The sequence below is a fragment of the Oncorhynchus kisutch genome, linkage group LG12, assembly GCF_002021735.2.
Source record: "Oncorhynchus kisutch isolate 150728-3 linkage group LG12, Okis_V2, whole genome shotgun sequence".
Lineage (NCBI taxonomy): Eukaryota > Metazoa > Chordata > Actinopteri > Salmoniformes > Salmonidae > Oncorhynchus > Oncorhynchus kisutch.
This window is the reverse complement of record NC_034185.2, coordinates 39,296,901-39,323,721: the sequence shown is the minus strand read 5'-3', so window position 1 is coordinate 39,323,721 and position 26,821 is coordinate 39,296,901. Positions and strand designations below refer to the sequence as shown.

The following is a 26,821-nucleotide window of genomic DNA, read 5'->3' as shown; positions in this document are numbered from 1 at the left end:
CAAGTGACATTTTGACAGGAGCATAGAAAGCGGACAGGACAGGAGTGTATGTGTAAATGAGTGTGTGTGTTTGTGTGTGTGTGTGTGATGTGCACATCTGGGTGCATATGTGTGGGAGTCCATTATAGAGAGTGAGTGTATAAAGATTCTCGGAACTGAATATGCTTTCTGTGGTAATGTCAATAATGTGAAGAATATTATTCTTCACATTATTCACAATATTACTCAGAAGAGCCTGTTTCCCTGTCAGAGGTAAAATTCTATCGCTGGCACCCTTTGGGGTGTGTGAATACTGGTCCCTACTGGTCTGGTCTGTCTGTGGAAGAGGAGGATGGAGGAGGACAACAAATACATGTCCAAACTGTCACCCACTGTGGACTACTGGGCAGGCATGTACCTAGTGGTGATAGGTGAGTTACTTTTGGATTTGTTCAGCATTCTGCATGAGGCTAGTAGTTTGGGATTTGTGAAATACAAATGACAGGATTTCAGATAGATGTGAGAGCATGATTGATTTCTGGGGAGATGGTGATTAGAGGATGAAGGGATTCATATTCCGTACACACTCTTTGCGCGTGAGCTGTTTTACGTTTTACATTTCTCTAATTTCTCAGTGGAATTTACAGCCATACTGTATATCACACCAAAGTCATATCGGTTGGCAACATACAGTAGTGGATATATAAAGAATAAGCAGCACTTACGGTATAATAGATTTGACACAAAGCATTATGGTTGTCTTTTCAATGGTTGGCAATGTGTGCTCTAGATGTGTGAGTGGTTATTGTGCACTCATTGATTTGACCAAAGCTGTTGCTTTTCATTTGTCGCTTATCATTTATGCTGGACACAGTGGAAACCATACTTCCATTGGTGAGCTGTCTGATGTCAAATGAGAAAATACATGAAATAAGGATATCTACACAAACAATATATACAAAAAGTACATTTCTGTTGATTCCTGATAAATGTACATCTAAAACTGTGAGTGTTTACATGTGGTGCAACACCCCAGTCCTCCTGTTGCAATTCAGATACAGTGAGGTCCAAAAATATTTGGACAGTGACAAATGTTTTGTAGTTTTGGGTCTGTACTCCAGCACTTTGGATTTGAATGAATTATACAATGACTATGAAGTGCAGACTGTCAGCTTTTATTTGATGGTATATCAGGTGAACTGTTAAGTTGAAGCTGATTAAACAGCATGATCATTACACAGGTGCACCTTGTGCTGGGGACAATAAAAGTCTAAAATGTGCAGTTTTGTCACACAACACAATGCCCAAATATGTCTCAAGTTTTGAGGGAGCATGCAATTGGCATCCCAACTGCAGGAATGTCCACCAGCTGTTGCGAAATAATTAAATGTTATTTTCTCTACCATTTGCCGTTTCCAATGTCGTTTTAGAGAATTTGGCAGTACGTCCAAACGGCCTCACAACCACAGACCACGTGTATTATTATTATTATTTTGTAACCTTTATTTTACTAGGCAAGTCAGTTAAGAACAAATTCTTATTTTCAATGACGGCCTAGGAACAGTGGGTTAACTGCCTGTTCAGGGGCAGAACGACCTTGTCAGCTCGGGGATTTGAACCTTCAACCTTTCGGTTACTAGTCCAACGCTCTAACCACTAGGCTACCCTGCCGTATGGTATTGTGTGGGTGAGCGGTTTGCTAATGTCAACGTTTTGAACAGAGTGCCCCATGGTGGTAGGGTTATGATATGGGCATGCAAAAGCTACGGATAATTAAGGCAATTGCATTTTACAGATGGCAATTTGAATGCACAGAGAAACCGTGACAAGATCCTGAGGCACATTGTAGTGCCATTCATCCGCCGCTATCATGTTCAACATGATAATTGTCACGCTCTGACCTTAGATATCTCTGTTTTCTATATATTTTGGTTAGGTTGGGGTGAGACTAGGGTGGGTCCTCTAGTGTTGTATGTCTAGGGTTGTTGTAGGTCTAGGGGGGGTTTGTATGTCTATGTTGGCCTGATATGGTTCCCAATCAGAGACAGCTGTTTATCGTTGTCTCTGATTGGGGATCATATTTAGGTAGCCCTGTTTCCCACTTTCTGGTGTGGGATCGTGTCTACAATTAGGTGCCTGTGTGCACACTAGTAGCGTCACGTTTCGTTTGTGCTTGTTTGTTTTGCTTTGCTGCACCTTGGTCTCATCATTACGACGATCATGACAATAATGCTCGACCCCATGTCGCAAGGATCTGTACACAATTCCTGGAAGCTGAAAATGTCTCAGTTACTCTATGGCCTGCATACTCACCAGACATGTCACCCCTTGAGCATGTTTGGCATGCTCTGGAGCGGCGTAAATGACAGTGTGTCCAGTTCCCACCAATATCCAGCAAATTCGCACAGACATTGAGGAGGAGTGGGACAACATTCCACAGGCCACAATCAACAGCCTGATCAACTCTATGCAAAGGAGTTATGTCACGCTGCATGCGGCAAATGGTGGTCACCATTTTCTGATCCATGCCCCTACCTTTTTTTTAAGGTATATGTAAACTGACAAATGCATATCTGTATTCCCATTAATGTGAAGTCCACAGATTAGTGCCTAATGCATTTATTTCAATTGACTGATTAACTTATATGAACAGGTAACTCAGTAAAATCATTGACATTGTTGCATGTTGCGTTTATATATATTTTTTAGTATATACTATACTATATACTATACTACAGTATATACTATACTACAGATTGGGTCTCTAAAAGGTACAAACTTTAAATTTCCAAATGGTTTCCCAATTAAATGGGCAGGTGGTGAAGTTGATGCGCTTGGTGTTGAGCGATCTTGCAACTATTAACATTGACAGAAAGCCTAAATTAAACGCTGAGTCTCAAATAGCCGCCTGTCCCTTTTCATAGCCAGCAAACGTTTCAGCAAATAAACGTTTCAAATAAATGGTGGGGCTAAATGAATTGCTTATGAGGTTACCATGGATTGCAATGAATTGTTTACAAGGTTTAATGTTTGATTTGTAACATTAAAAAAAATGCAATAACGACTTGAAAGAAATTATGGCAATCGTTGTTTTTTATCGGCAGTAATAAACTGCTAGCCATGGGCTGCTAACAGCTTTGAACTGCTAGCAAACTGGCAAGCACAAAAACAGGCAACAACTTTGGGAGTACAGACCCCTAAAATTTGACTGATCACCCTCTAGTGGCGCAAGTAATAACTGCTGAAAATGCATACAAATTATTATGTCAAGGAAAAGTTAAAAAAATATTAATAATAATCTAAATAGAGGCATACTAAGACAAAAGGAACGTGATACAGTGTGTAAATGTTAACATATTAGTGCAGTACATTAAGAAATGTATTAAAATGCTAGAAGTGAATTCTGGAATTAAACAATTAACTATGCAAATGAGCAAATACTGTGTGCATTAAGGAAATAGAAGCCTGGCTCAAATAGAAGCCTGTCTCTAATAAAGCAAATAAGCAAATACATGCCTGGGCTATGAATTGAAGTGGAGAAGGAAACAGTTGTACATCAATGAGAAAGTTACCCTCATGAATTATCTAGTGGTATCGCAGTTTACATGTTTAGTCATGGCTCTACTGACTCCAGGATAATCCTTTTTCAAACCAAATAAAAGTAAAACGGGCATATTTATATAACGAACATGAGTTTGGAGGTTTAAAATTATTAAATATTATCTCTCCTATCTCTCCTAAAGCCTCCTGTCACGCCTGCTCCCGCTCCCCTCTCTGGCGCTCGAGGGCGCCAGGCTGCCCTTCATCACGCACACCTGTCACCATCATTACGCACATCAGCACTCATTGAACTCACCTGGACTCCTTCACGTTGTTGATTGCCCCCTCTATATCTGTCTGTTCCTCAGTTTTGTTCCCCGTGTCAACATTATTGTCGTAATGTCGTTTTGTTCCCCCCGTCCAGACACTGTTCTTGTTATGTTTGATGTCCTTTTTCCATTAAATGTTCACTCGCTGTACTTGCTTCTCGTCTCCTGCGTCGGTCCTTACACCTCCATTATACAAAAATTATATCTAAATCCAAACTAAAATTTCCAGCAGACTACTAAGAGAGGCACATCCAAAGTTCATAAGGAGGCTTTTTGCCATAATATACAGTTGAAGTTGGAAGTTTACATACACCTTAGCCAAATACATTTAAACTCAGTTTTTCACAATTCCTGACATTTAATCCAAGTACAAATTGCCTGTTTTAGGTCACCACTTTGTTTTAAGAATGTGAAATGTCAGAATAATAGTAGAGATAATTATTTATTTCAGCTTTTATTTCTTTCATCACATTCCCAGTTGGTCAGAAGTTTGCATACACTCAATTAGTATTTGGTAGCATTGCCTTTAAATTGTTTCACTTCGGTCAAACATTTCGGGGAGCTTTCCCCAGGCTTCCCATAATAAATTGGGTGAATTTTGGCCCATTCCTCCTGACAGAGCTGGTGTAACTGAGTCAGGTTTGTAGGCCTCCTTGCTCACGCACGCTTTTTCAGTTCTGCCCACAACGGGATTGAGGTCAGGGCTTTGTAATGGCCACTCCAATACCTTGACTTTGTTGTCCTTAAGCCATTTTGCCATCAAATTGAAATTACATTACAAGTAGGTTAAGGTTTAGAGACCACAACAAAAACAGACTGTGGTTAGTTGGAAGGTGGCAGGCCATATTTGAGATTAGAGAAATTTCTTGCTATTGTCTTTCAAATTATCTCAGGGCTTGATGTCTTGCCTCGGGCGTATAGCGGTCCTCTGAGTGGAGGCTAAACGCCAGAGATGCAAAAGCGGCCTGCTTATAAGGTCCTCTGAATGGGGGCTACCCGCCAGTGATGCAAATTTTGTCTTGAGCTGCAAACTCCACTAGAGCAGTAGGAATTTATAGCCATGTGCGTAGCGACAGAGAGAAATAGCAAGTCGGGGGGAAATGTTTTGCTAACTGGGTAGGTGTGTTACTTGTTTTTGTGTCATCCTCAGTGATTGTAAATGCATTAAGTTCACATGTTCACATGCGTGGTTGTATTGTGTTTTTAAACTGGCAAATAAATCCAATCAAATAAAAATCACAACAAATGTAAGGTATTTATAGAAACAACAAAAACAGCTTGCGGCCTCTGGCTGGCTGTGGTTAGCTGTAAAGTGGCAGGCCGAATTTAAGATTAGAGAAATTCCTTGCTATTGTCTTTCAAATTAACTTATGGCTAGATGGGTTGCCTAGGGCTTAAAGATGTTCTCTGAGTGGAGGCAACATTTCAGAGTTGCAAAAGCAGCCTGCCAAGGGCTTATAGTGGTAAATATGAGTTAAAACAGATTTTAGTTTCCCTGCAATATAATCTCCGGCCACAAGAAGCGTTGCCTCTGGATGTACATTTTCTTGTTTGCTTATGACTCTATACAGTTCATTGAGTGCAGTCTTAGTACCGGCATCGGTTTGTGGTTGTAAATAGACAGCTCCAAAAAATATAGATGAAAACTCTTGGTAAATAGTATGGTCTGCAGCTTGCCATGAGGTATTCTACTTCTTAATATTAGAGATCGCGCACCAGCTGCTGTTAACAAAGAGACACACCTCTCCCCCCTGGGTCTTACTCGAGGCTGCTGTCCTGTCTAGATGATGCATGGAAAAACCTGCAAGATATACAGTATATTTTCTATGTCCTGGTTCAGCCAATACTCTGAGAAACATATAACAGTTGTTCAGGTCCCGTTGATGGGATAGTGTCGAGTTCATCCAGTTTGTTCTCCAGTGACTGCACATTTGCCAATAGAAAAACGGCAGTCTATCTCGACTGCCTTTTTTTACACCACGGCTTCCTCTTTCAAGTCCAGGAGATTAGGGCCTGGTCCTGAGTAAACAGAACGTCTAGTGCTGCCAATCCAAATCAAGGTTATTGATCACTGTTCTGATGTCCACAAATTGTTTTCGGTCATATGAAATGATGGCGGAGACATTATGAACAAAAAAGTTTAAGATCAGCATAAAAAAACACAATATGCATATCTAGTCCTTGGCCTATATGCTAATCTGACTTCGCAGGTCTACTGACTCTGAAAAACACCAAAAGAAAGATGCCCAGGGTCCCTTAGGCATACTACAAGGAAGCATGAGGACTGCAGATGTGGCCAGGGTAATAAATTGCAATGTCTGTAATGAGACACCTAAGACAGCACCACAGGGGCAGACCACATGTAACAACACCTGCACAGAATCGGTACATTTGAACATCACACCTGCGGGACAGGTACAGGATGGCAACAACAACTGCCCGAGTTACACCAGGAACGCACAATCCCTCCATCAGTGCTCAGACTGTCCGCAATAGGCTGAGAGAGGCTGGACTGAGGGCTTGAAGGCCTGTTGTAAGGCAGGTCATCACCAGACATCACCGGCAACAACCCACCGTCGCTGGACCAGACAGGACTGGCAAAAAGTGCTCTTCACTGACGAGTTTCGGTTTTGTCTCACCAGGGGTGATGGTTGGATTTGAGTTTATCGTTGAAGGAATGAGAGTTACACCAAGGCCTGTACTCTGGAGCGGGATCGATTTGGAAGTGGAGGGTCCGTCATGGTCTGTGGCGGTATGTCACAGCATCATCGGACTGAGCTTGTTGTCATTGCAGGCAATCTCAACGCTGTGTGTTACAGGGAAGACATCCTCCTCCCTCGTGTGGTACCCTTCCTGCAGGCTCATCCTGACATGACCCTCTAGCATGACAATGCCACCTGCCATACTGCTTGTTCTGTTCGTGTTCTGCCATGGCCAGTGAAGAGCCCGGATCTCAGTCCCATTGAGCACGTCTGGGACCTGTTGGATCGGAGGGTGAGGGCTAGGGCCATTCCCCCCAGAAATGTCCGGGAACTTGCAGGTGCCTTGGTGGAAGAGTGGGGTAACATCTCACAGCAAGAACTGGCAAATCGGGTACAGTCCATGAGGAAGAAATGCACTGAAGTACTTACTGCAGCTAGTGGCCACACCAGATACTGACTGTTACTTTTGATTTTGAACCCCCCCCCCCTTTGTTCAGGGACACATTATTCAATTTCTGTTAATCATGTCTATGGAACTTGTTCAATTTATGTCTCAGTTGTTGAGTCTTGTTATGTTCATACAAATATTTACACATGTTAAGTTTGCTCAAAATAAACGCAGTTGACAGTGAGAGGACCTTTCTTTTTTTGCTGAGTTTAGTATTTTACTGGGTGACTTTCGCCCTTTACTTGAGTAACTTTCTATTAAGGTATCTATACTTTTACTCAAGTATGAAAATTGGGTACTTCTTCCACCACTGGACATTATAGGGTATTGTGTGTAAACCAGTGACACAACATCTCAATTTAATAGATTTTAAATTCAGACTGTAACACAACGAATTGTGGAAAAAGTCAAGGTGGTGTGAATACTTTCTGAAGGCACTGGATATGCATAAAATCAGGTTTAAACTGAATGAGCAGCATGATAAATAATAAATAGTAGCAACAATGCATGGTGGTTGTGTGTGTGTGACAGGGTCTCCAAGATTTGAATTGACTGGATATTTGAAAAATTTCCTGGACTTCCATATGCATTGGGTGCTTAACACATTAGGGCATCCATCCACGGTGCTCAGAATGAGAGAAATCACATGTGTATTATGCAAATTCATCTTCACAAACAAATGTTGTCCCCTTGGCTACCGGTGGATCAGTTGGATCTATTGTGTTAGGCTAATTGATTAAATTCTAAATAAAGCCAATAAGGCACCTTATTTAACTCACCATTTCTTCTAGCAAGGTATCGGGTAGGATTTACGACGACGTAAAAGCAGGTCAGTAAATCCATATCGGCTTCGGGGGATCTCTTGTACAAGGTGTTTCATGATGCTTGCTCTTCGTGTGCATTATTGTCCCTCTCCTGCATTTCAACATCAATTCATTTTTCTTGTCTGGCTGGTTTTCTTATAAAACCTGCTGATTAATACTTGTCCAGATATCGCTAATCAGTAGGCTAGGTTAATGGCACATGTGACCGTAGGTACATATCCCAAACAGAAGCCATGGATTACAGGCAACATCTGCACTGTACTAAAATTTGATTTGAAGTCTAGAGCTTCCGCTTTCAAGGAGCAATACACTATTCCGGACGCTTATAAGAAATCTCACTATGCCTTCTGATGACCCATCAAATAGGCAAAGTGTCAATACAGGACTAAGATCCAATCCTACTAAACCGGCTCTGATGCTTGTCGGATGTGGCAGGGCTTGCAAACTATTACAGATTACAAAGGGAATCCCAACCGCGAGCTGCCCAATGATGCAAGCCTACCAGATGAGCTAAATGCCTTCTATGCTCGCTTTGAGGCAAGCAACACTGAACCATGCATGAGAGCACCAGCTGTTCTCTCCCTGACAGTCTGTAATATCTACATGTTTCAAGCAGACCGCATAGTCCCTGTGCCTAAGAACACCAAGGTAACCTACCAAAATGACTACCGCCCGGTAGCACTCATGTCTGTAGTCATGAATAACTTTGAAAGGCCAGTCATCCCAGAAACCCTAGACCCACAACAATTTGCATACCGCCCCATCAGATCCACAGATAACTCAATCTCCATTGCACTCCACACTTCCCTTTCCTACCTGGACAAAAGGAACCCCTATGTGAGAATGATGTTAATTGACTAGAGCTCAGCGTTCAACAACATAGTGCCCTCAAAGCACATCACTAAGCTAAGGACCCTAGGACCAAACACCTCCCCCTGCAACTGGCTCCTGGATCCTGACGGGCCGCCCCAGGTGGTAAGAGTAGGCAACAACACATCTGCCACGCTTGATCCTCAACACTGGGCCCCTCAGGGGTGCATACTTAGTCCCCTCCTGTACTCCCTTTTCACAATTGTGGCCACGCACGACTCCAACACCATCATTAAGTTTGCTGATGCCACAACAGTGGTAGGCCTGATCAACGACAACAATGAGAGGATATAGGGAGGAGGTCAGAGACCTGACAACAACCTCTCCCTTAATGTGAGCAAGACAAAGGAGCTGATCGTGGACTACAGGACAAGGAGGGCTGAACACGCCCCCATACACATCGACTTGGCTGTAGTGGACCGGGTCGAGAATTTCAAGATCCTTGGTGTCCACATCAAACACACCAAGACAGTAACACAATTCTGAGTTGTTATGGTTTCCATGGTGAATTGTTAGTTTCACATTCATTCTTGGGTTAGCTGGCCTACTGCCACAGGAGAGATCGCGTTTGTAAAATGATACATTGTTGCACAGGTTATAGAGTCAGAGAGGTAGGTTTATACAACCACCAATGTTGAAAAAGAAAAACTTGTGTAGATGCTCTCTTACTGAGGAAGATTAAGTTTATGAATTTCCTGCCTTGGCAGTGGGGCAGTGGAATTATGACAATAGGTCATGGTATTTTGTGGGAGTTTTTGTCCCACATATCAACCAATTAGCATCCAGGATCCAAAACTGGTTTTATAATAAAACAATTTTACACGATTATATATTCATAGGCTACTATTTCATCTCTCAATGAAAATATAGGCCTAGTCCAGACACATCTATGATTGCTAGCCAAGCCGGCCCGCCGTTCATTCGGTTAGGTTAGGTTGCCAGAAAGTATTTTTGTTCTTTATCTATGGACGCAACACAGTCGTTTGTTCTAACTGTTCCATTGCTGTGCTAGCTGTCAACACTCTTATCTCTTGCTTGCTACTGTAGCTAGCCCACTACAGCTAACAAAGTCAAGTCAAACTGTGCAGCTAGAATAACAGCAGATTAGCTGCATTTAATTTTGTTTGAGCTGTTTTCAATTGACAATTATTTGTATATATCCATATCCAATCATGCTGATTCATGATTTTGACTGGCTGAGAAAAGATCCATCTCGTCCTGACACTTTAATTCTCAATAAGACAGTGGAGATCGGATTTCATTATTGAAACAATGTTGCAAATGTCGAGAGACAGACAGCAACGTTTGTACAAACCCCTGTTGTTGCAAACCAAATGTTAAGCTAAAGGCAAGAGGAAATAATTCCTAGATGCTTTTTACAGTGGAGATCAACTTAACGAATTGGCTCCCTGGGCTAATGGGATAGTGGATGCACAGGGATTGCTCAGATGGAATTGAAAACAAGATACCCATTTTTGCGTCATAGGCTGACCCATGCTAAACAGGTTTAATAGTATGAATTAGAACGCATCTCAACCAATCACAATGCTTGTTTTGACCAACCTGTTGTAGAATTAGGCAATTATGCCAGAGAACCAGGGAATTATCTTGTGACAAGGACTGTTCTGAGGCCCGAGGCGATAATTCTGGGTTGAAGGGCATTATTATTTTTATAACACAGTTGCCAACATATTTCTTATTATATTTCTTATTTAAAAATATTATTTTAAGGCGTAAATGTGTTTTTGCTACCCAAGCAGGCTGGTCATTAGTTATTTTCTATTCCTGGTAGGTCGGTTGGATCGGACCGCTCTGCTCCCCCCCCCTCACACACACACACACACACACACAGACAGGCACACACTCTCTTTGGGATGGATCGATCCAATATTGCAATATGTAAGGAGGAGAATGACCCCTCCCTTATTGAACTTATCGGAATTTTTGCAGAACGGGATTGGTCAATAGCTAAGCAATGTTTTTATGCAAGAGTCTTTTGTGCAAGAGCGCTTCAAACTTAAGAATGTTGTCCATCTCCTTTTCATACTCTGCTTCAACCAGCCATTCCGCTCATTTCAAAACTCGTTCTTGAGTTGACATCAGTGATGAGAAGTTTGGCTCTTTTTAATTAATCTGATGTTTGACTCATTCAGTCAAAAGAACGAATCTTTGGACTCATTTCGTTCATATGAGTTAGTAATGCCCAGAGCACGCACGCGCGAACGGTGAACTGAAAACTCGAAATAGTAATGATTCTACAAGCTTCTCGTTCAAATGTCGTTCACCATAGGGGGATTATTGGAGCTGTCTTTTGTGACAGACTTTTAAAAGCGTGCTTTAACCAATGTACCTTTGTTGATGCCTAGGCATACAAATAAGATTATTTTATCGGTACATTTGAAACGAGGTCTAGTTGTGGCCGCAACCGTACTAGATTGTGAACGACTCTTGGCAGAATGCATTGATGGACTGCGGTTAGGGTGATAAGCACAACATTGCTCACGAACTGCAGCACACCAAATGGTTCATTCTCGAGTTTGTTGAGCAGAGGCGGTGTATGTTTTGGTTCTACAAAGATGTGTCCATCATAACATTCAATAATCAACTATTTGCATTCATTCTTGCACCATGTGATCAATTATCAGTTCTAAACAAATAGTTTTCTTCTCTATGCTTTTATACACTGAGTGTACAAAACATTAGGAACATCTTCCTAATGTTGAGTTGCACCCCCTTTTGCCTTCAGATCAACCTAAATTCGTCGTGCCATGGACTCTACAAGGTGTCGAAAGCATTCCACAGGTATGCTGGCCCATGTTGACTCCAACGCTTCCCACAGTTGTATCAAGTTGGCTGGATGTCCTTCGGGTGGTGGACCATTCTTGATACACATGGGAAACTGTTGAGCATGAAAAACCCAGTAGCGTTGCAGTTCTTGACACTCTCAAACAGGTGCGCCTGGCACCTACGACCATTCTCAGTTCAAACGCACTTCAATATTTTGTCTTTCCCATTCACACTCTGAATGGCACACACACAATCCATGTCTCAATTGTCTCAAGGCTTAAAAAAACGTATTTAACCTGTCTCCTCCCCTTCGTCTACACTGATGGAAGTGGATTTAACAAATTACATCAATAAGGACTTATAGCTTTCACCTGGATTAACCTGGTCAGTCTATGTCATGGAAAGGGCAGGTGTTCCTAATGTTTTGGGCACTCAGTCTATATGACAGACAGATGTTGGTCGGTGCACGTCTCCAGAGTCACCGGAGGAGCGGCGTATTAATCCTGCTGTAGAATTCTTTGCGGCCTTCAGGTCAAACGAACTACTAAAATGAACGAGTCACTCAGAAAATCAAATCATGACTTACTGTCAGTAAAAATAGTTGTTAAAGAATAATTTGCAAACTGTACATTACTACATCATATTCCATTTACAATAACATGAATAATCTCCTATCCCAGTTTTGAGAAACACGAATAAGATGCCTGGGATATGATGGTCTTAGATGGAGTACTATGGATTTTATAGATCTTAACCCTTTAACTGATGTTTTTTGCAGGCTCAATCAATTTGGCATTGTATTCTATTGGAATCCAGCTAGAGTGAGAATATACAGCAATTTGACCTTTTAATCACCCGCAACCTGCATTGAAAATGACTGCAGTAGAATTGCAGCGCGCCAACCCCGGCCTCGAGGGCGACCCAGAGGGCGAGGCGCAGGGCGATCCGGATGGAGGAAGTCCCTCAAGAGGGAAGGATCTAAAATGCCCCCCCTCCCGGTACCCAGCACCTCTACTCCGGACCGTACCCCTCCCAGTCCACGAGGTACTGCAGGCCCCTCACCCGGCGTCTCGAGTCCAGAATAGCTCGTACCGTGTACGCCGGGGACCCCTTGATGTCCAGAGGGGGCGGAGGGACCTCCGGCACCTCACCTTCTTGTAGGGAACCAGCTACCACCGGCCTGAGGAGAGACACAAGGAACGAGGGGTTAATGCGATAGTAAGAGGGAAGTTGCAATCTATAACACACCTTGTTTATCCTCCTCAGGACTTTAAATGGCCCAACACACTGTGGCCCCATCTTCCGGCAGGGCAGGCGGAAGGGTAGGTTTCAGGTCGAGAGCCAGACCCTGTCAACTGGTGCGAACACAGGGGCCTCACTGCGGTGGCGGTCAGCGCTCTTCTTCTGTCTTCCACTGGCCTGCTTGAGAGAGTCCTGGACTGCCCGCCAGGTCTCCCTAGAGCGCTGTACCCATTCCTCCACCGCAGGAGCTTCGGTCTGACTCTGATGCCACGGAGCCAGGAACGGCTGGTAGCCCAGCACGCATTGGAATGGCGACATGTTCGTGGAGGAGTGACGGAGTAGGTTCTGTGCCACCTCCGCCCATGGGACGTACCTCGCCCATTCTCCTGGCCGGTTCTGGCAATACAACCTCAGAAACCTACCCACTTCCTGGTTCACTCTCTCCACCTGCCCATTACTCTCGGGGTGATAACCAGAGGTAAGGCTGACCGAGACCCCCAGACGCTCCATAAACGCCCTCCAAACCCGGGACATGAACTGGGGACCTCGATCAAATAGGATGTCCTCCGGCACCCCGTTCTCTCTCTTTCTTCCAGCTTGATTGGTTAATTGATTGCTGGATTAGTTTACTAATCCTTGCTCTCTCTTTCAGCTTTCTTGCTTGATTCCTTGATTGATTGACTGACTGACTTATTGCTCTCTTTCTCTCTCCCATCCAGCGGTGCTGTCAGTGCTGGGTAATGCTGCGGTCCTGCTGACCTCAGCACTGCGGCCGACTCACCTCAAGGCCCCGGAGCTCCTGACAGTCAACCTGGCTGTGACGGACATCGGCATGGCTCTCAGCATGTACCCCCTATCCATTGCCTCGCTCTTCAACCATGCCTGGATTGGAGGGAATTCCTCCTGCCTCTACTATGGCCTGATGGGGATGATCTTCGGCACGGCCAGCATCATGACCCTGGCTGTCATGGGTTTGGTACGATACCTGGTGACAGGAAACCCACCTAAAACAGGTATGGTGATGAGTCCGTCAGTTGAGCACAGTTTTCTTTTTAAATGCAAGCTGGGTTGAAAAAGTGCGGTAGAGTGGCTGGTTGATAGTGGAGGTTGTTTGGTAAACTACCATTTGTTTGTGGACAGTAAAACACTCCATGTAGGAGAGAACACTTTTTGTAAAACACAGAGGGCCGATAGAAAGACAGCTGTCACTCACAGCCTGAAGTTAAAGAATAAGCAGCACATTCACTCTGACATAATAAGCAGGTAGATTCCAATGATAAGGAGACAAAAACACAATCGTTAGGCTAAGCATTTCCCAGTCAAAACGTATAGCTATTACATTGCAAACATATTTTTCAAGTTCAGCACACAAAATAAATCTGTGATCTAAAATCTTAAATGTAACAATGTTTCACACACATAACACATTATTTTCAGAGATAGCTAGTTAACAACAGATAGTGATTTACTAGATGATGATCATTTGAAACGTAATTGCTTTATGAAAGTTAATCTTGAAAAGGGCGAAGCTAACACATTAGCATCAACCTCCTCTTCAACAACACCTGCTGCAGCCACTACACACTAGCTTACAACAAAAGCTAGCTAGACCATGGGAAAACTACTGCTCACTATTGCACAGTGACCTGTCAGCCTTCGAGAAGAGGAAAGTTTACATGCGCTTTTGTTCAAATGTGATTGGTTGATTCCACTGTTACTCAAAAGTCTGACCTTTCAGGGGGCATGTGCTCAAAATGAAAAAGGTCACCCACCTGCATTTATTTTATTGATTGTGATTTATCTTCAATGCTCTTAAATAATATACAATTAATAGTCTTCTAACTCATGATATATGGCTGGCTGGCTACTAGCTTATATTTTAGCGGCCGGCAAGAGTCTAGACTGCCTACGTTGCTGTTGCTCTGACACACGTGCAACTCCCGACTGAAGAAGGGATGGAGTTGTGTCGGAGGTTCGTAGATGCAGCTGCTCCTCTCTATGCCTTTCTTCCTCTCTCTGCTGCACGTAGGCTATTAGCCAACTGGCCCGAATATTGACGATGATGTAAATCAAGTGATATTCCAGTTTTATCAAGTGTTAATCAAATTTTATGCTGCAGGGGGTGGAGGGTGGCGAACTTGAACAACGTCACAATGACTTGTGGGCAGTGTGTTCAGAACAACAACAAAAACTGTGTACAAAAAATATAATTATACCATCACCCAAAAGGACACTTGGCGAGTGGGAGGGCAAATGGGCAGGTGCTCGGACACAAGTAAACAACTACCTGTGCACGTGCCTGATATACAGTGTAATGCTACTTATACATCAGCTACTGTATTATATACGCCTGACTGGATGCATGGACAATCGACCAGGAAGTGTTTGAAAATCCCAGTTCTGGACATCTGTCTGTGTCCTGCATACTGAAGAGGAAGGCTATTCAGCTGAAACGTTTGTTCATAATGTACAAAGTAGGGATTGGCGTGACAAGAATGTATGCATGATAATCCCCTGGTGCAGATACACTAAATGGAAAAAAAGACACGGAAATAAGTCGTTCTAAGCATACTTCTTAAGGTTCTGGGTGCATTATTATTGGTTTTATTACTCATAATCTAAACTACCAGCAGGGGGTGGAGACGTCTATAGAATTTGCATTTTAAAGCCATTCTAATTATATGGTAAAAACCCATGCTGTTGTTGAATAGCAAATCGATGTTCAATGGGTAGATACATCCGACCTGGCTGATCTTTACCTGGACACCATAGGGCACACACATATATACACATGCAGGCAGACACACACACACATGCGTACACACATGCAATGGCATATAATATTATTAAATTGGATGTAATGCTCTGTGACCCACAATCAGCTTACTTACAGTCACTCTACCAACCACATTGTTTTTATCAGCTAGATCAGCCATCATAATATTCATTCATTCATTTATTCGCCATCATATCTATCTCCATATCTATGTAATATGCTCATTACGGTCCGTTCCAAACTGTTGACTCAGAAATATACATATTCTAATTCCGTGGTAGTCCCTGCAAGGGTTGGTTCCAAATGCAGACATAAGAATTTGTTCTTAACTGACTTGCCGAGTTAAACGAAGGTTAAATTAAATAAAAATGTTTAAAAAATGGTGGGTTGGATTGCAGCCGAGGTGGTCACTGACAGCTAGTCAATACCGATTCATCATCGGTGCTTCTGATGAATGTGAATAAGTAAATCAGGAGGTTTAGTGCAGTGTAAGTGTGGGTTCTTATGGATCATTACTCTAATGAAGTGAGGGAATAGCAAGAGGTTCCTAGTGGGCTGCGAACCCCCAGGACGTCTCTCCCAAAGAAGCTCTAACCGCAATTTTAATAAGAATATCCCCATTGGGAGAGATTGTAAGGCGCCTATCAAATAGGGTCCTTGCAGTGCTCTAGCTGTCCTTACTGTACACTCCTCTTTAACTCTCGTACAGGTAATAAGTTCCAGCATCATAGCATAATGATGATCAGTGTGATCTGACTAGAGTTCAACTTTGGTTTAGGGTTAGGATTAGGGTTAGGGTAAGGTTTATGCTAAGGGTTGGGGTCCTCCTCTTCCTCTCTTCCTACCCTTCTCTAACTCTCCCCCTCTACCTCTTCACCAGGCAATAAGTTCCAGCGTCGGACCATCACCATGATGATCAGTGTGATCTGGCTGTACTCTGGGCTGTGGGCTGTGTTCCCTCTACTGGGATGGGGTGGCTACGGACCGGAGCCCTTCGGGGTGGCCTGCTCCGTGGACTGGGCCAGTTACCAAGACTCCCTGAACCGTTCCACCTTCATCATGTCTCTGTCTATCCTCTGCACCTTCATCCCCTGCCTCGTCATCCTCTTCTCCTATTTCGGCATAGCCTGGAAACTCCACAAGGCCTACCAGGCCATCCAAAGCAGCGACTTCCACTACGGACACATCGAGAGGAAGGTCACTCTGGTGAGTATGACCGTTTATCTGTTGACTGTTTATTAACCGTTCAATGAAATATGTTTTCTTTAAAGCTGGAATCCGCATACAGTGAAACAGTGCCACTGTTCTCCCCAGTACCTTTGTTATTGTTTGTCGGTGAAACGGAGGAGAGCAGCGTTCGCCAGCTTTATCGTGGTGTTTTATCGTGCGTGGTGTTTTATCGTGCGTGGTGTTTTATCGTGCGTGGTGTTTTATCGTGCGTGCAATGATATCCAAGGGAGAAAACAGTGTTTGTTGTTTAAAGTAACTTCTTTGTTGTTGTAATATCACAAATGGACATGGCAGTTTAAATACGGATTCCAGCTTTAATTAGATTAGTGAGTTTATTAATGGGTTGTTGGGATGAAGTCAATAAATCAATTATGTAAGTTGTTAAATTAATGAGAAGTGTTATTATCTTTCCCTATAGCCCAGTGGACCAAACAGCAAACCTACAAGAACAACAACAGATTGCACTGTTGAGTGAAGCTAAGGGCCTTGTTTGAATATTGTAAAATTGCCTCCCTCCTTCTGTTGCTCCTTGATGTAATTACCAATCTAATGTGATTTGAGATGGGAAGTGACACTGACTGTCAGCTTCCTTTCAGCTATACAAATGATTGCTTCTCTCTAGGACGTGTGTGTTTGTGATTAATTGAATCTTTTGATAGTTTATATTTAGGGCCATAGCTCACACAGTGCTCCACAAGCTGCCAAGACAAATACTGTGTAAATTATAGCTGCTTATAGAACAAGGACATTTAAGTTTACTATTCTTATGGACATCAATGCTAGTTGTCACATTCTTCATGTACATCCCTTTATAACATTCTTACCATTGAAAAAGCATGTGATTTAACCATTCTTATTACCATTAATGCTCATTTATGGAACACAGAGAGGGGTCACAAACGTGTTTATGGGGTGGCAGGGAAGTCAGGCGCAGGAGAATAAACTCGGTAAATGGAGTATTTTAATAAAACAAAACATAACTCCAAAACCATAAATACAAATGAAACAAATTGGGGAAACAGAGGGTTAAATACACAACAGGTAATGAATGGGATTGAAACCAGGTGTGTAGGAAGACAAGACAAAACCAATGGAAAATGAAAAATGGATCAATGATGGCTAGAAGACCGGGGACGTCGACAGCCGAGCACCACCCGAACAAGGAGAGGCATCGACTTCGGCAGAAGTCATGACGAGGAGAACGTTGAGGACGAGAAAAGGATAGATAGAGGGGAGAGCGAGAAGAGGATTAGATGAGAAGGGAGAGAGAGAGAGAGAGAGGAGAAGAGGTGAGAAGAGAGTGAGGGGAGAGCAGAGAAAGACTGGTTTACCAGTGTCTCTGTGTGTCCCTCTGATGAATCTGTAGTGTTTGACAGAGCATGCTGGGTCACCTCCCGGTCACCTCTCTGACACTTCACACATCTGTCTGTTCCAGTACAAATCTCTGAAACATTCCTGTGTGTGTGTGTGTGTGTGTGTGTGTGTGTGTGTGTGTGTGTGTGTGTGTGTGTGTGTGTGTGTGTGTGTGTGTGTGTGTGTGTGTGTGTGTGTGTGTGTGTGTCCGCAGTGTGATTCGTATGAAGAGTGCTGCTTAGTTATTTTATTCATGCAATGTGGAAGGCTTTTAAATGACAAAATGAATAATTTTGCATTTAGAAAAAAAAAGTTTTCATTGAATTTAAAATGTTCCTTCAAGAGCAGTTGAATACATCTTTCACATTCACTTTGTTCTTTAATTCATGACCAGTGGTTAGGCCCAGTTTAGTTTTCCGCTCTCCTACGATGCAAACAGACAGATAATGAATGACCTATTAGAGTGAGATCCATCTCCAGATACATTACCAAAGACAGATTCACACCTCTTTCTCTCTGACTCACAGATTCACAGTCATTTTTTATTTTTTATTTCACCTTTATTTAACCAGGTAGACTAGTTGAGAACAAGTTCTCATTTACAACTGCGACCTGGCCAAGATAAAGCAAAGCATTTCGACACATACAACAACACAGAATTACACATGGAATAAACAAACATACAGTCAATAATACAGTAGAAAAGTATATATACAGTGTGTGCAAATGATGTAAGATAAGGGAGTAATGCAATAAATTGTCCATGGTGGCGAAGTAATTACAATACACCAATTAAACACTGGAGTGATAGATATGCAGAAGATAAATGTGCAAGTAGAGATACTGGGGTGCAAAGGAACAAGATAAATATATAAATACAGTATGGGGATGAGGTAGTTGGATGGGCTATTTACAGATGGGCTATGTACAGGTGCAGTGATCTGTGAGCTGCTCTGACAGCTGGTGCTTAAAGCTAGTGAGGGAGATACAGTGGGGCAAAAAGTATTTAGTCAGCCACCAATTGTGCAAGTTCTCCGACTTGATGAGAGAGGCCTGTAATTTTCATCATAGGTACACTTCAACTATGACAGACAAAATTAGAAAAAAAATCCAGAAAATCACATTGTAGGATTTTTTATGAATTTATTTGCAAATTATGGTGGAAAATAAGTATTTGGTCACCTACAAACAAGCAAGATTTCTGGCTCTCACAGACCTGTAACTTCTTCTTTTGTCCTCCACTCGTTACCTGTATTAATGGCACCTGTTTGAACTTGTTATCAGTATAAACAACACCTGTCCACAACCTCAAACAGTCACATTCCAAACTCCACTATGGCCAAGACCAAAGAGCTGTCAAAGGACACCAGAAACAAAATTGTAGACCTGCACCAGGCTGGGAAGACTGAATCTGCAATAGGTAAGCAGCTTGGTTTGAAGAAATCAACTGTGGGAGCAATTATTAGGAAATGGAAGACATACAAGACCACTGATAATCTCCCTCGATCTCACCCCGTGGGGTCAAAATGATCACAAGAACGGTGAGCAAAAATCCCAGACCTAGTGAATGACCTGCAGAGAGCTGGGACCAAAGTATCAACGCCTACCATCAGCAAGGGCATTGAAGATGAAACGTGGCTGGGTCTTTCAGCATGACAATGATCCCAAACACACCGCCCGGGCAACGAAGGAGTGGCTTCGTAAGAAGCATTTCAAGGTCCTGGAGTGGCCTAGCCAGTCTCCAGATCTCAACCCCATAGAAAATCTTTGGAGGGAGTTGAAAGTCCATGTTGCCCAGCAACAGCCCCAACACATCACTGCTCTAGAGGAGATCTGCATGGAGGAATGGGCCAAAATACCAGCAACAGTGTGTGAAAACCTTTGACCTCTGTCATTGCCAACAAAGGGTATATAACAATGTATTGAGATAAACTTTTGTTATTGACCAAATACTTATTTTCCACCATCATTTGCAAATAAATTCATAAAAAATCCTACATCCTACATTTTTTTTTTTTTTCCCTCATTTTGTCCGTCATAGTTGAAGTGTACCTATGATGAAAATTACAGGCCTCTCTCATCTTTTTAAGTGGGAGAACTTGCACAATTGGTGGCTGACTAAATACTTTTTTGCCCCACTGTATGAGTCTCCAGCTTCAGTGATTTTTTTCAATTCGTTCCAGTCATTGACAGCAGAGAACTGGAAGGAAAGGCGGACAAAGGAGGAATTGGCTTTGGGGGTGACCAGTGAGATATACCTGCTGGTGCGCATGCTACGGGTCGGTGCTGCTATGGTGATCAGTGAGCTGAGATAAGACGGTGCTTTACCTAGCAAAGACTTGTAGGTGACCTGGAGCCAGTGGGTTTGGCGACGAGTATGAAGCAAGGGCCAGCCAACGAGAGTGTACAGGTCACAGTGGTGGGTAGTATATGGGGCTTTGGTGACAAAACGAATGGCACTGTGATAGACTGCATCCAATTTGTTGAGTAGAGTGTTGGAGGCTATTTTGTTAATGACATCGCCAAAGTCGAGGATCGGTAGGATGGTCAGTTTTACGAGGGTATGTTTGGTAGCATGAGTGAAGAAGGCTTTATTGCAGAATAGGAAGCCGATTCTAGATTTAATTTTGGATTGGAGATGCTTAATGTGAGTCCGGAAGGAGATTTTACAGTCTAACCAGACACCCAGTTATTTGTAGTTGTCCACATATTCAGAACCGTCCAGAGTAGTGATGCTGGACGGGCAGGGGCAGCGATCGGTTGAAGAGCATGCATTTATTTACAAGCATTCAAGAGCAGTTGGAGGCCATGGATTGAGAGTTGTATGGCATTGAAGCTCATCTGGAGGTTAATTATCACAGTGTCCAAAGAAGGGCCAGAAGTATACAGAATTTTGTCGTCTGCGTAGAGGTGGATCAGAGAATCACCAGCAGCAAGAGCGACATCATTGATGTATACAGACAAGAGATTCGGCCCGAGAATTGAACCCTGTGGCACCCCCATAGAGACTGCCAGAGGTCCGGACAACAGGCCCTCCGATTTGACACACTGAACTCAATCAGAGAAGTAGTTGGTGAACCAGGCGAGGCAGTCATTTGAGAAACCAAGGCTGTTGACTCTGCCGATAAGAATGTGGTGATTGACAGAGTCGAAAGCCTTGGCCAGGTCAATGAATACATCTGCACAGTAATGTCTCTTATCGATGGCGGTTATGATATCATTTAGGACCTTGAGCATGGCTGTGGTGCACCAATGACCAGCTCTGAAACCAGATTGCATAGCGGAGAAGGTACGGTGGGATTCAAAATGGCCGGCAATCTGTTTGTTAACATGGCTTTCGAAGACCTTAGAAAGGCAGAGTAGGATAGATATAGGTCTGTAGCAGTTTGGATCTAGAGTGTCTCCCCCTTTGAAGAGGGGGATGATCGCAGCAGCTTTCTAATCTTTGGGAATCTCAGACGATCCGAAAGAGAAGTTGAACAGGCTAGTAATAGGGGTTGCAACAATTTTGGCAGATTATTTTAGAAAGAGAGGGTCCAGATTGTCTAGCCTCGGCTGATTTGTAGGGGTCCAGACTTTGGAGCTCTTTCAGAACATCAGCTATCTGTACTTGGGTGAAGGAGAAATGGGGGATGCTTGGGCGAGTTGCTGTGGGGGGTGCAGGGCAGTTGACCGGGGTAGGGGTAGCCAGGTGGAAAGCATGGCCAGCCGTAGAAAAATGCTTATTAAAATTCTCAATTATAGTGGATTTATCGGTGGTGACAGTTTCCTATCCTCAGTGCAGTGGGCAGCTGGACGGAGGTTCTCTTATTCTCCATGGACTTTACAGTGTCCCAGAACTTTTTTGAGTATGTGCAACAGGATGCAAATTTCTGTTTGAAAAAGCTAGCCTTAGCTTTCCTAACTGCCTGTGTATATTGGTTCCTAACTTCCCTGAAAAGTTGCTTTTCACGGGGGCTATTTGATGCTAATGCAGTACGCCACAGGATGTTTTAGTGCTGGTCAAGGGCAGTCAGGTCTGGAGTGAACCAAGGGCTATATCTGTTCCTGGTTCTACATTTTTGGAATTGGGCATGCTTTTTTAAAATGGTGAGGAAGGCACTTTTAAATAATAACCAGGCATCCTCGACTGATGGGATGAGGTCAATATCCTTCCCGGATACCCGGGCCAGGTCGATTAGAAAGGCCTGCTCGCTGGAATGTTTTAGGGAGCGTTTGACAGTGATGAGGGGTGGTTGTTTTACCGCAGACCCATTACGGATGAAGGCAGTGATCGCTGAGATCTTGGTTGAAAACAGCAGAGGTGTATTTGGAGGGCAAGTGTCACGAGAATTTCTATCCTCAATGTTCAAACTGAACTATTTTTAATATCTCTGTCTGAATCCTGAAGGTTGTAAATCTCCAGTTCAAAGAAACAGACAAAGTCTCAGCCTGCAATGGATCAGTACTTTATTCAGAGAGCGCTCTGTCTTCAAAATGAGAACAGTCTTTTTATTGCACACACACAAATGAACTCACATCAGTAGAAACTCCACCTCGCTTTAGGTGGGCTGTATTTTTCCACAGTTCACATACATTGTTTATCACACTTCTGCAACATGTTTCATTATCTTCTGCAAGCCTAGCCGTTTCTAACAGTTTTTCTCCTCCCTAGGGGGAGGCATCTTTCCAGTTATTAGTTTCACCGTTATCACAAGTCGACAGTTCAGTTGTCCTTGAATGTCTCAACTATACCCTGCTCATATTGCGAAATAGTAACACAGTGGCCTAGTCTTAAAAGGTCTAGTCACACAGATTATTGGATTATGACTAACTAATTTCATACAGTTCTATGGTTTCAGGATGGAATATTTTAGTCATTTTCTTAAACATACAAATTCTTTTATCAGCAAGTTGGTTAGGATGATATCTTTGATATCTTTGTACCTGGTAGGTTCATTGAAAATTTGTGAGATTGAGGGCATCAAGCTTAGATTGTAGGACAGCTGGGGTGTTAAGCATGTCCCAGTTCAGGTCACCTAGCAGCACAAGCTCTGAAGATAGATGGGGAGCAATCAATTCACATATGGTGTCCAGGGCACAGCTGGGGGTCTATAGCAAGCGGCAACGTTGAGAGACTTGTTTCTGGAAAGGTGGATTTTTTAAAGTAGAAGCTCTAATTGTTTGTGTACAGACCTGGATAGTAAGACAAAACTCTGCAGGCAACTCTGCCCCCTTTGGCAGTTCTATCTTGTCGGAAAATGTTATAGTTAGGGATGGAAATTTCAGGGTTTTTGGTCTTCCTAAGCCACATTTTTAAGCCAGGATTCAGACATGGCTAGGACATCCGGGTTGGCAGAGTGTGCTAAAGCAGTGAATAAATCAAATTTAGGGAGGAGGCTTCTAATGTTAACATGCATGAAACCAAGGCTGGGGTATAGGAGTGCAGGGCCTGGATTAACCTTTCCATTACCAGATGAACAGAGGAGGAGTAGCATAAGGGTACGGCTAAAGGCTATAAGCACTGGTCGACTAGTACGTTCGGAACAGAGAGTAAAAGGAGCAGGTTTCTGGGCACGATAGAATAGATTCAAGGCATAATGTACAGACAAAGGTATGGTAGGATGTGAATACATTGGCGGTAAACCTAGGCATTGAGTGATGATGAGAGAGATATTGTCTCTAGAAACATTTAAACCAGCTGATGTCACCGCATGTCTGGGAGATGAAACTAAATGGTTGGTTAAGGCATATTGAGCAGGGCTAGAGGCTCTACAGTGAAATAAGACAATAATCACTAACCAGAACAGCAATGGACAAGGCATATTGACATTATGGAGAGGCATGATTTATCCACTTGTTAGCTATCCCACCTGGAAAGATATTACTTTGTTTTTGCGCTGTTTGTTTGTTTACAAGGGATGAATAATACAACTCTGGTTAGATATCAAAACAGTACCAGTTTTGCTGACATTTTGGAAAATTATATTTATCCGGGCAAAACCCTATTTCAAGCTGGTTCCACTACTTAGGGTCTTTCAGACATGGGGCTCAAGCAGAGCTCATGAGTGACTGTGACAAAGCGTACAAGTCTAGATCACGAGAAATGCTTTAGTCCCTGTCAAATTTGGCTACCTCAGGTTAAGAAGTTTGACATGGCTGTAAACATAGTCTATGCTATGTTTTTGACAGGCAAACGCCTCCCCTCTCCTTTTCTCTCCTCCCCCTCTCCCTTATCTCCTCCCCCTCTCCTCTTCACCCTAGATGGCGGTGTTGATCAGCTCTGGGTTCATCGTAGCCTGGTCTCCCTACGTGGTGCTCAGCTTTTGGAGTATGTTCCACACCAAGGAGAAGGACAGCCTGGCCCCCGTGGTCTCCCTGCTGCCCTGCCTGTTCGCTAAAGGTTCCACAGCCTACAACCCTTTCATCTACTACATCTTCAGACGCTCCTTTAGACGCCAGCTCCAGGTCCTGATCTGCTGCTCTGCCCAACCAGACTCACCTTCGTGTAGGGAGACAGGAGAGGGCAGGCAGAGTGTAAGGTCTGACCTACTACAGAGCCTTCCGGATGATAAGAATAGAGCTCCCTTGGTGGGGAAGTTGGGAACTGCGGTGCTGGAAAGAGTCTGAGAAAGAGCTGACAAGCTCCTGTTGAAAAAGTATTGGAACACAGCCTGTTTGAACATTGGTCCGTACCCATCAAAGGGTTAAGACTGTGTGTGTGCGTGTGCGTTAAAGGGTCACAAATGGATGGGGTGCGAGTTAATCAACTGTTACTACTAGGTCATAGCCTCGTCCTCGCCACGTCACCAACAAAGTAATAATTTACTTGAAGTCAACAGACAAAATGTATTATGATGCAGTCATAAGACACATCACATATTATAATCATTGTAATAAGATTTTATAAGGGCTCATACATGTTTATGAAAAAGTTGTAAAGCATTGTGTTTTTTGGCTTGAAGTTAAAGGAATATCATGTAGAATGAAGCCCCCTAAAGGAAACTGGGTGAATTGCAACAACATTTGCACTGCTACAACACTTGCAATTCTACTTGCGATGTAGAATTTTAGCAACCAGGAAATAGCAAGTCAATTTCTTAAAGCAAGTCAATTTCTGAGTCTCTTTTACTTTCAGTTTTGCACACCATTTCTGCCATTGTTCATTGTGCTTGTGAGGAGTTAACCATGCCTCTGAGTGACGCTGATGGAAGAGAGGGAGGGTCCTGCCTTCCAATTTGACAAGAGACAGACCAGCTTTTGTTGTCAAATAGGAGGACTGCACCATCATCATGTAACTTTGTGTGGGCCCCAATTGATTCATTTTTGAACAAATATTGTGAAACATTACACTATTACCGCAGATATATTAAGGACATTTTCTGAAACGAAAATGCAAAAATATGACATAATGCCCCTTTAAGTGTTATTGTAAAGTTCACTTTATCGTTGAATGTTGTTGTGAGGTACTGTAGCATTGAACTTAAACTTCACAATGGTCACTATGGCCATTCACAATGGACGCTATGAGCATTTACAATGGTCTCTGTGGCCATAGTTCTGGTCCCTTTCTTCCTGTTTTGAGAGACTTGTTGGATATTGTAGCATTGGCAGGCTACGAGACAGCCTTCTTGACTATCCTCCCCATGTCTAGAGTGTTCTGTGAGTTTGTCCCCAATAGAAGCCTCAGGAACCATCAAGTTAAAAGAGGAGAGCTAATCTGACATTGGACCCTATTCCCTACATAGTCCACTACTTTTAGACAGAGCCCTATGTAGCTAATATTATTCTGATGTGGCAGTGGTTGTGAACTATGTAAGGAATAGGGAATAGTGTGCCATTTTGGAGGCTGCTGGAAACTTCAGGAAGCGTTTTTCACATCTGACTTTGTTTGTGTGACCTCTAATGATTGTAACAGAGCTACTCTTGAGAAAATGAAAGGGCTTTAGAAAAGCATTTTTTTTTTTCTCTCTCTTTGTTGCTCCTAAACACTTTACTTCACAATAACAGCACTTACAGTTGACTGGGTTAGCTCTAGAAGGGCAGAAAGCTGACTAATTGACTTGTTGGAAAGGTGGCATCCTATGAAGGTGCCACGTTGAAAGTCACTGAGCTCTTCATTAAGGCTATTCTACTGCCAATGTTTGTCTATTTTTCAAGAAAACCTTGAAAAGAAAATAGAAAATCTGGAAAAATGTGATCTTCTTTTCCTCTGCATGCTCTGAAACTCAACTCCTCTGACAATAGAATGTTTTTTGTTGAATGTTGTTGTTGTAACAGAGACCCTGAAATTTTGACATTAATAGATCCTGTTTCTCCATCTAAATTCATCTTTGTTTGCATTAATATTGTGTGCAAAATTCAAAATATTGCATTGAGTTATTAAAACCCCCTAGAGTCAATATCCACACCTTTGCTGAAATTGAATTAGCATAATAAAAAAATCCCCATCAAAATGCATCAGTTTAAGCCAGATGTCGCACTTCTTTTTATTTTATTACCCCTTTTTCATGGTATCCAATTGGTAGTTACAGTCTCATCGCTACAACTCCCGTATGGACACAGGAGAGGCGAAGGTTGAGAGCCATGCGTCCTCCGAAACACAACCCAACCAAGCCGCACTGCTTCTTGACACAATGCCCACTTAACCCAGAAGCCAGTCACAACAATGTGTCGGAAGAAACACCTGGCGACCGTGTCAGTGTGCATGCGCCCGGCCCGCCACAGGAGTCACTAGAGCGTGATGGGACAAGGATATCCCT

The 26,821-nt window shown here is 43.0% G+C and overlaps 1 protein-coding gene across 1 annotated transcript; it reads left to right on the top strand.

Moving 5' to 3' along the window:
• Positions 1-184: 184 nt before the first annotated feature.
• LOC109900986 (opsin-5) lies at positions 185-26,464 on the top strand. The gene is made up of 4 exons (XM_020496938.2): positions 185-410; positions 13,441-13,734; positions 16,378-16,703; positions 24,324-26,464. Exons 1-4 carry the CDS (start codon positions 332-334, stop codon positions 24,687-24,689), a joined length of 1,065 nt encoding a protein of 354 aa, XP_020352527.1. The 5' UTR covers positions 185-331; the 3' UTR covers positions 24,690-26,464.
• Positions 26,465-26,821: the final 357 nt, after the last annotated feature.

Coding starts and splice junctions, on each gene's coding strand:
- LOC109900986 (XM_020496938.2), top strand. CDS start 332: ATGGAGGAGGACAACAAATACATGTCCAAACTGTCACCCACTGTGGAC. Junction 13,735..16,377: donor AGGAAACCCACCTAAAACAG/GTATGGTGATGA, acceptor CCTCTTCACCAG/GCAATAAGTTCCAGCGTCGG. Junction 16,704..24,323: donor TCGAGAGGAAGGTCACTCTG/GTGAGTATGACC, acceptor TCTTCACCCTAG/ATGGCGGTGTTGATCAGCTC.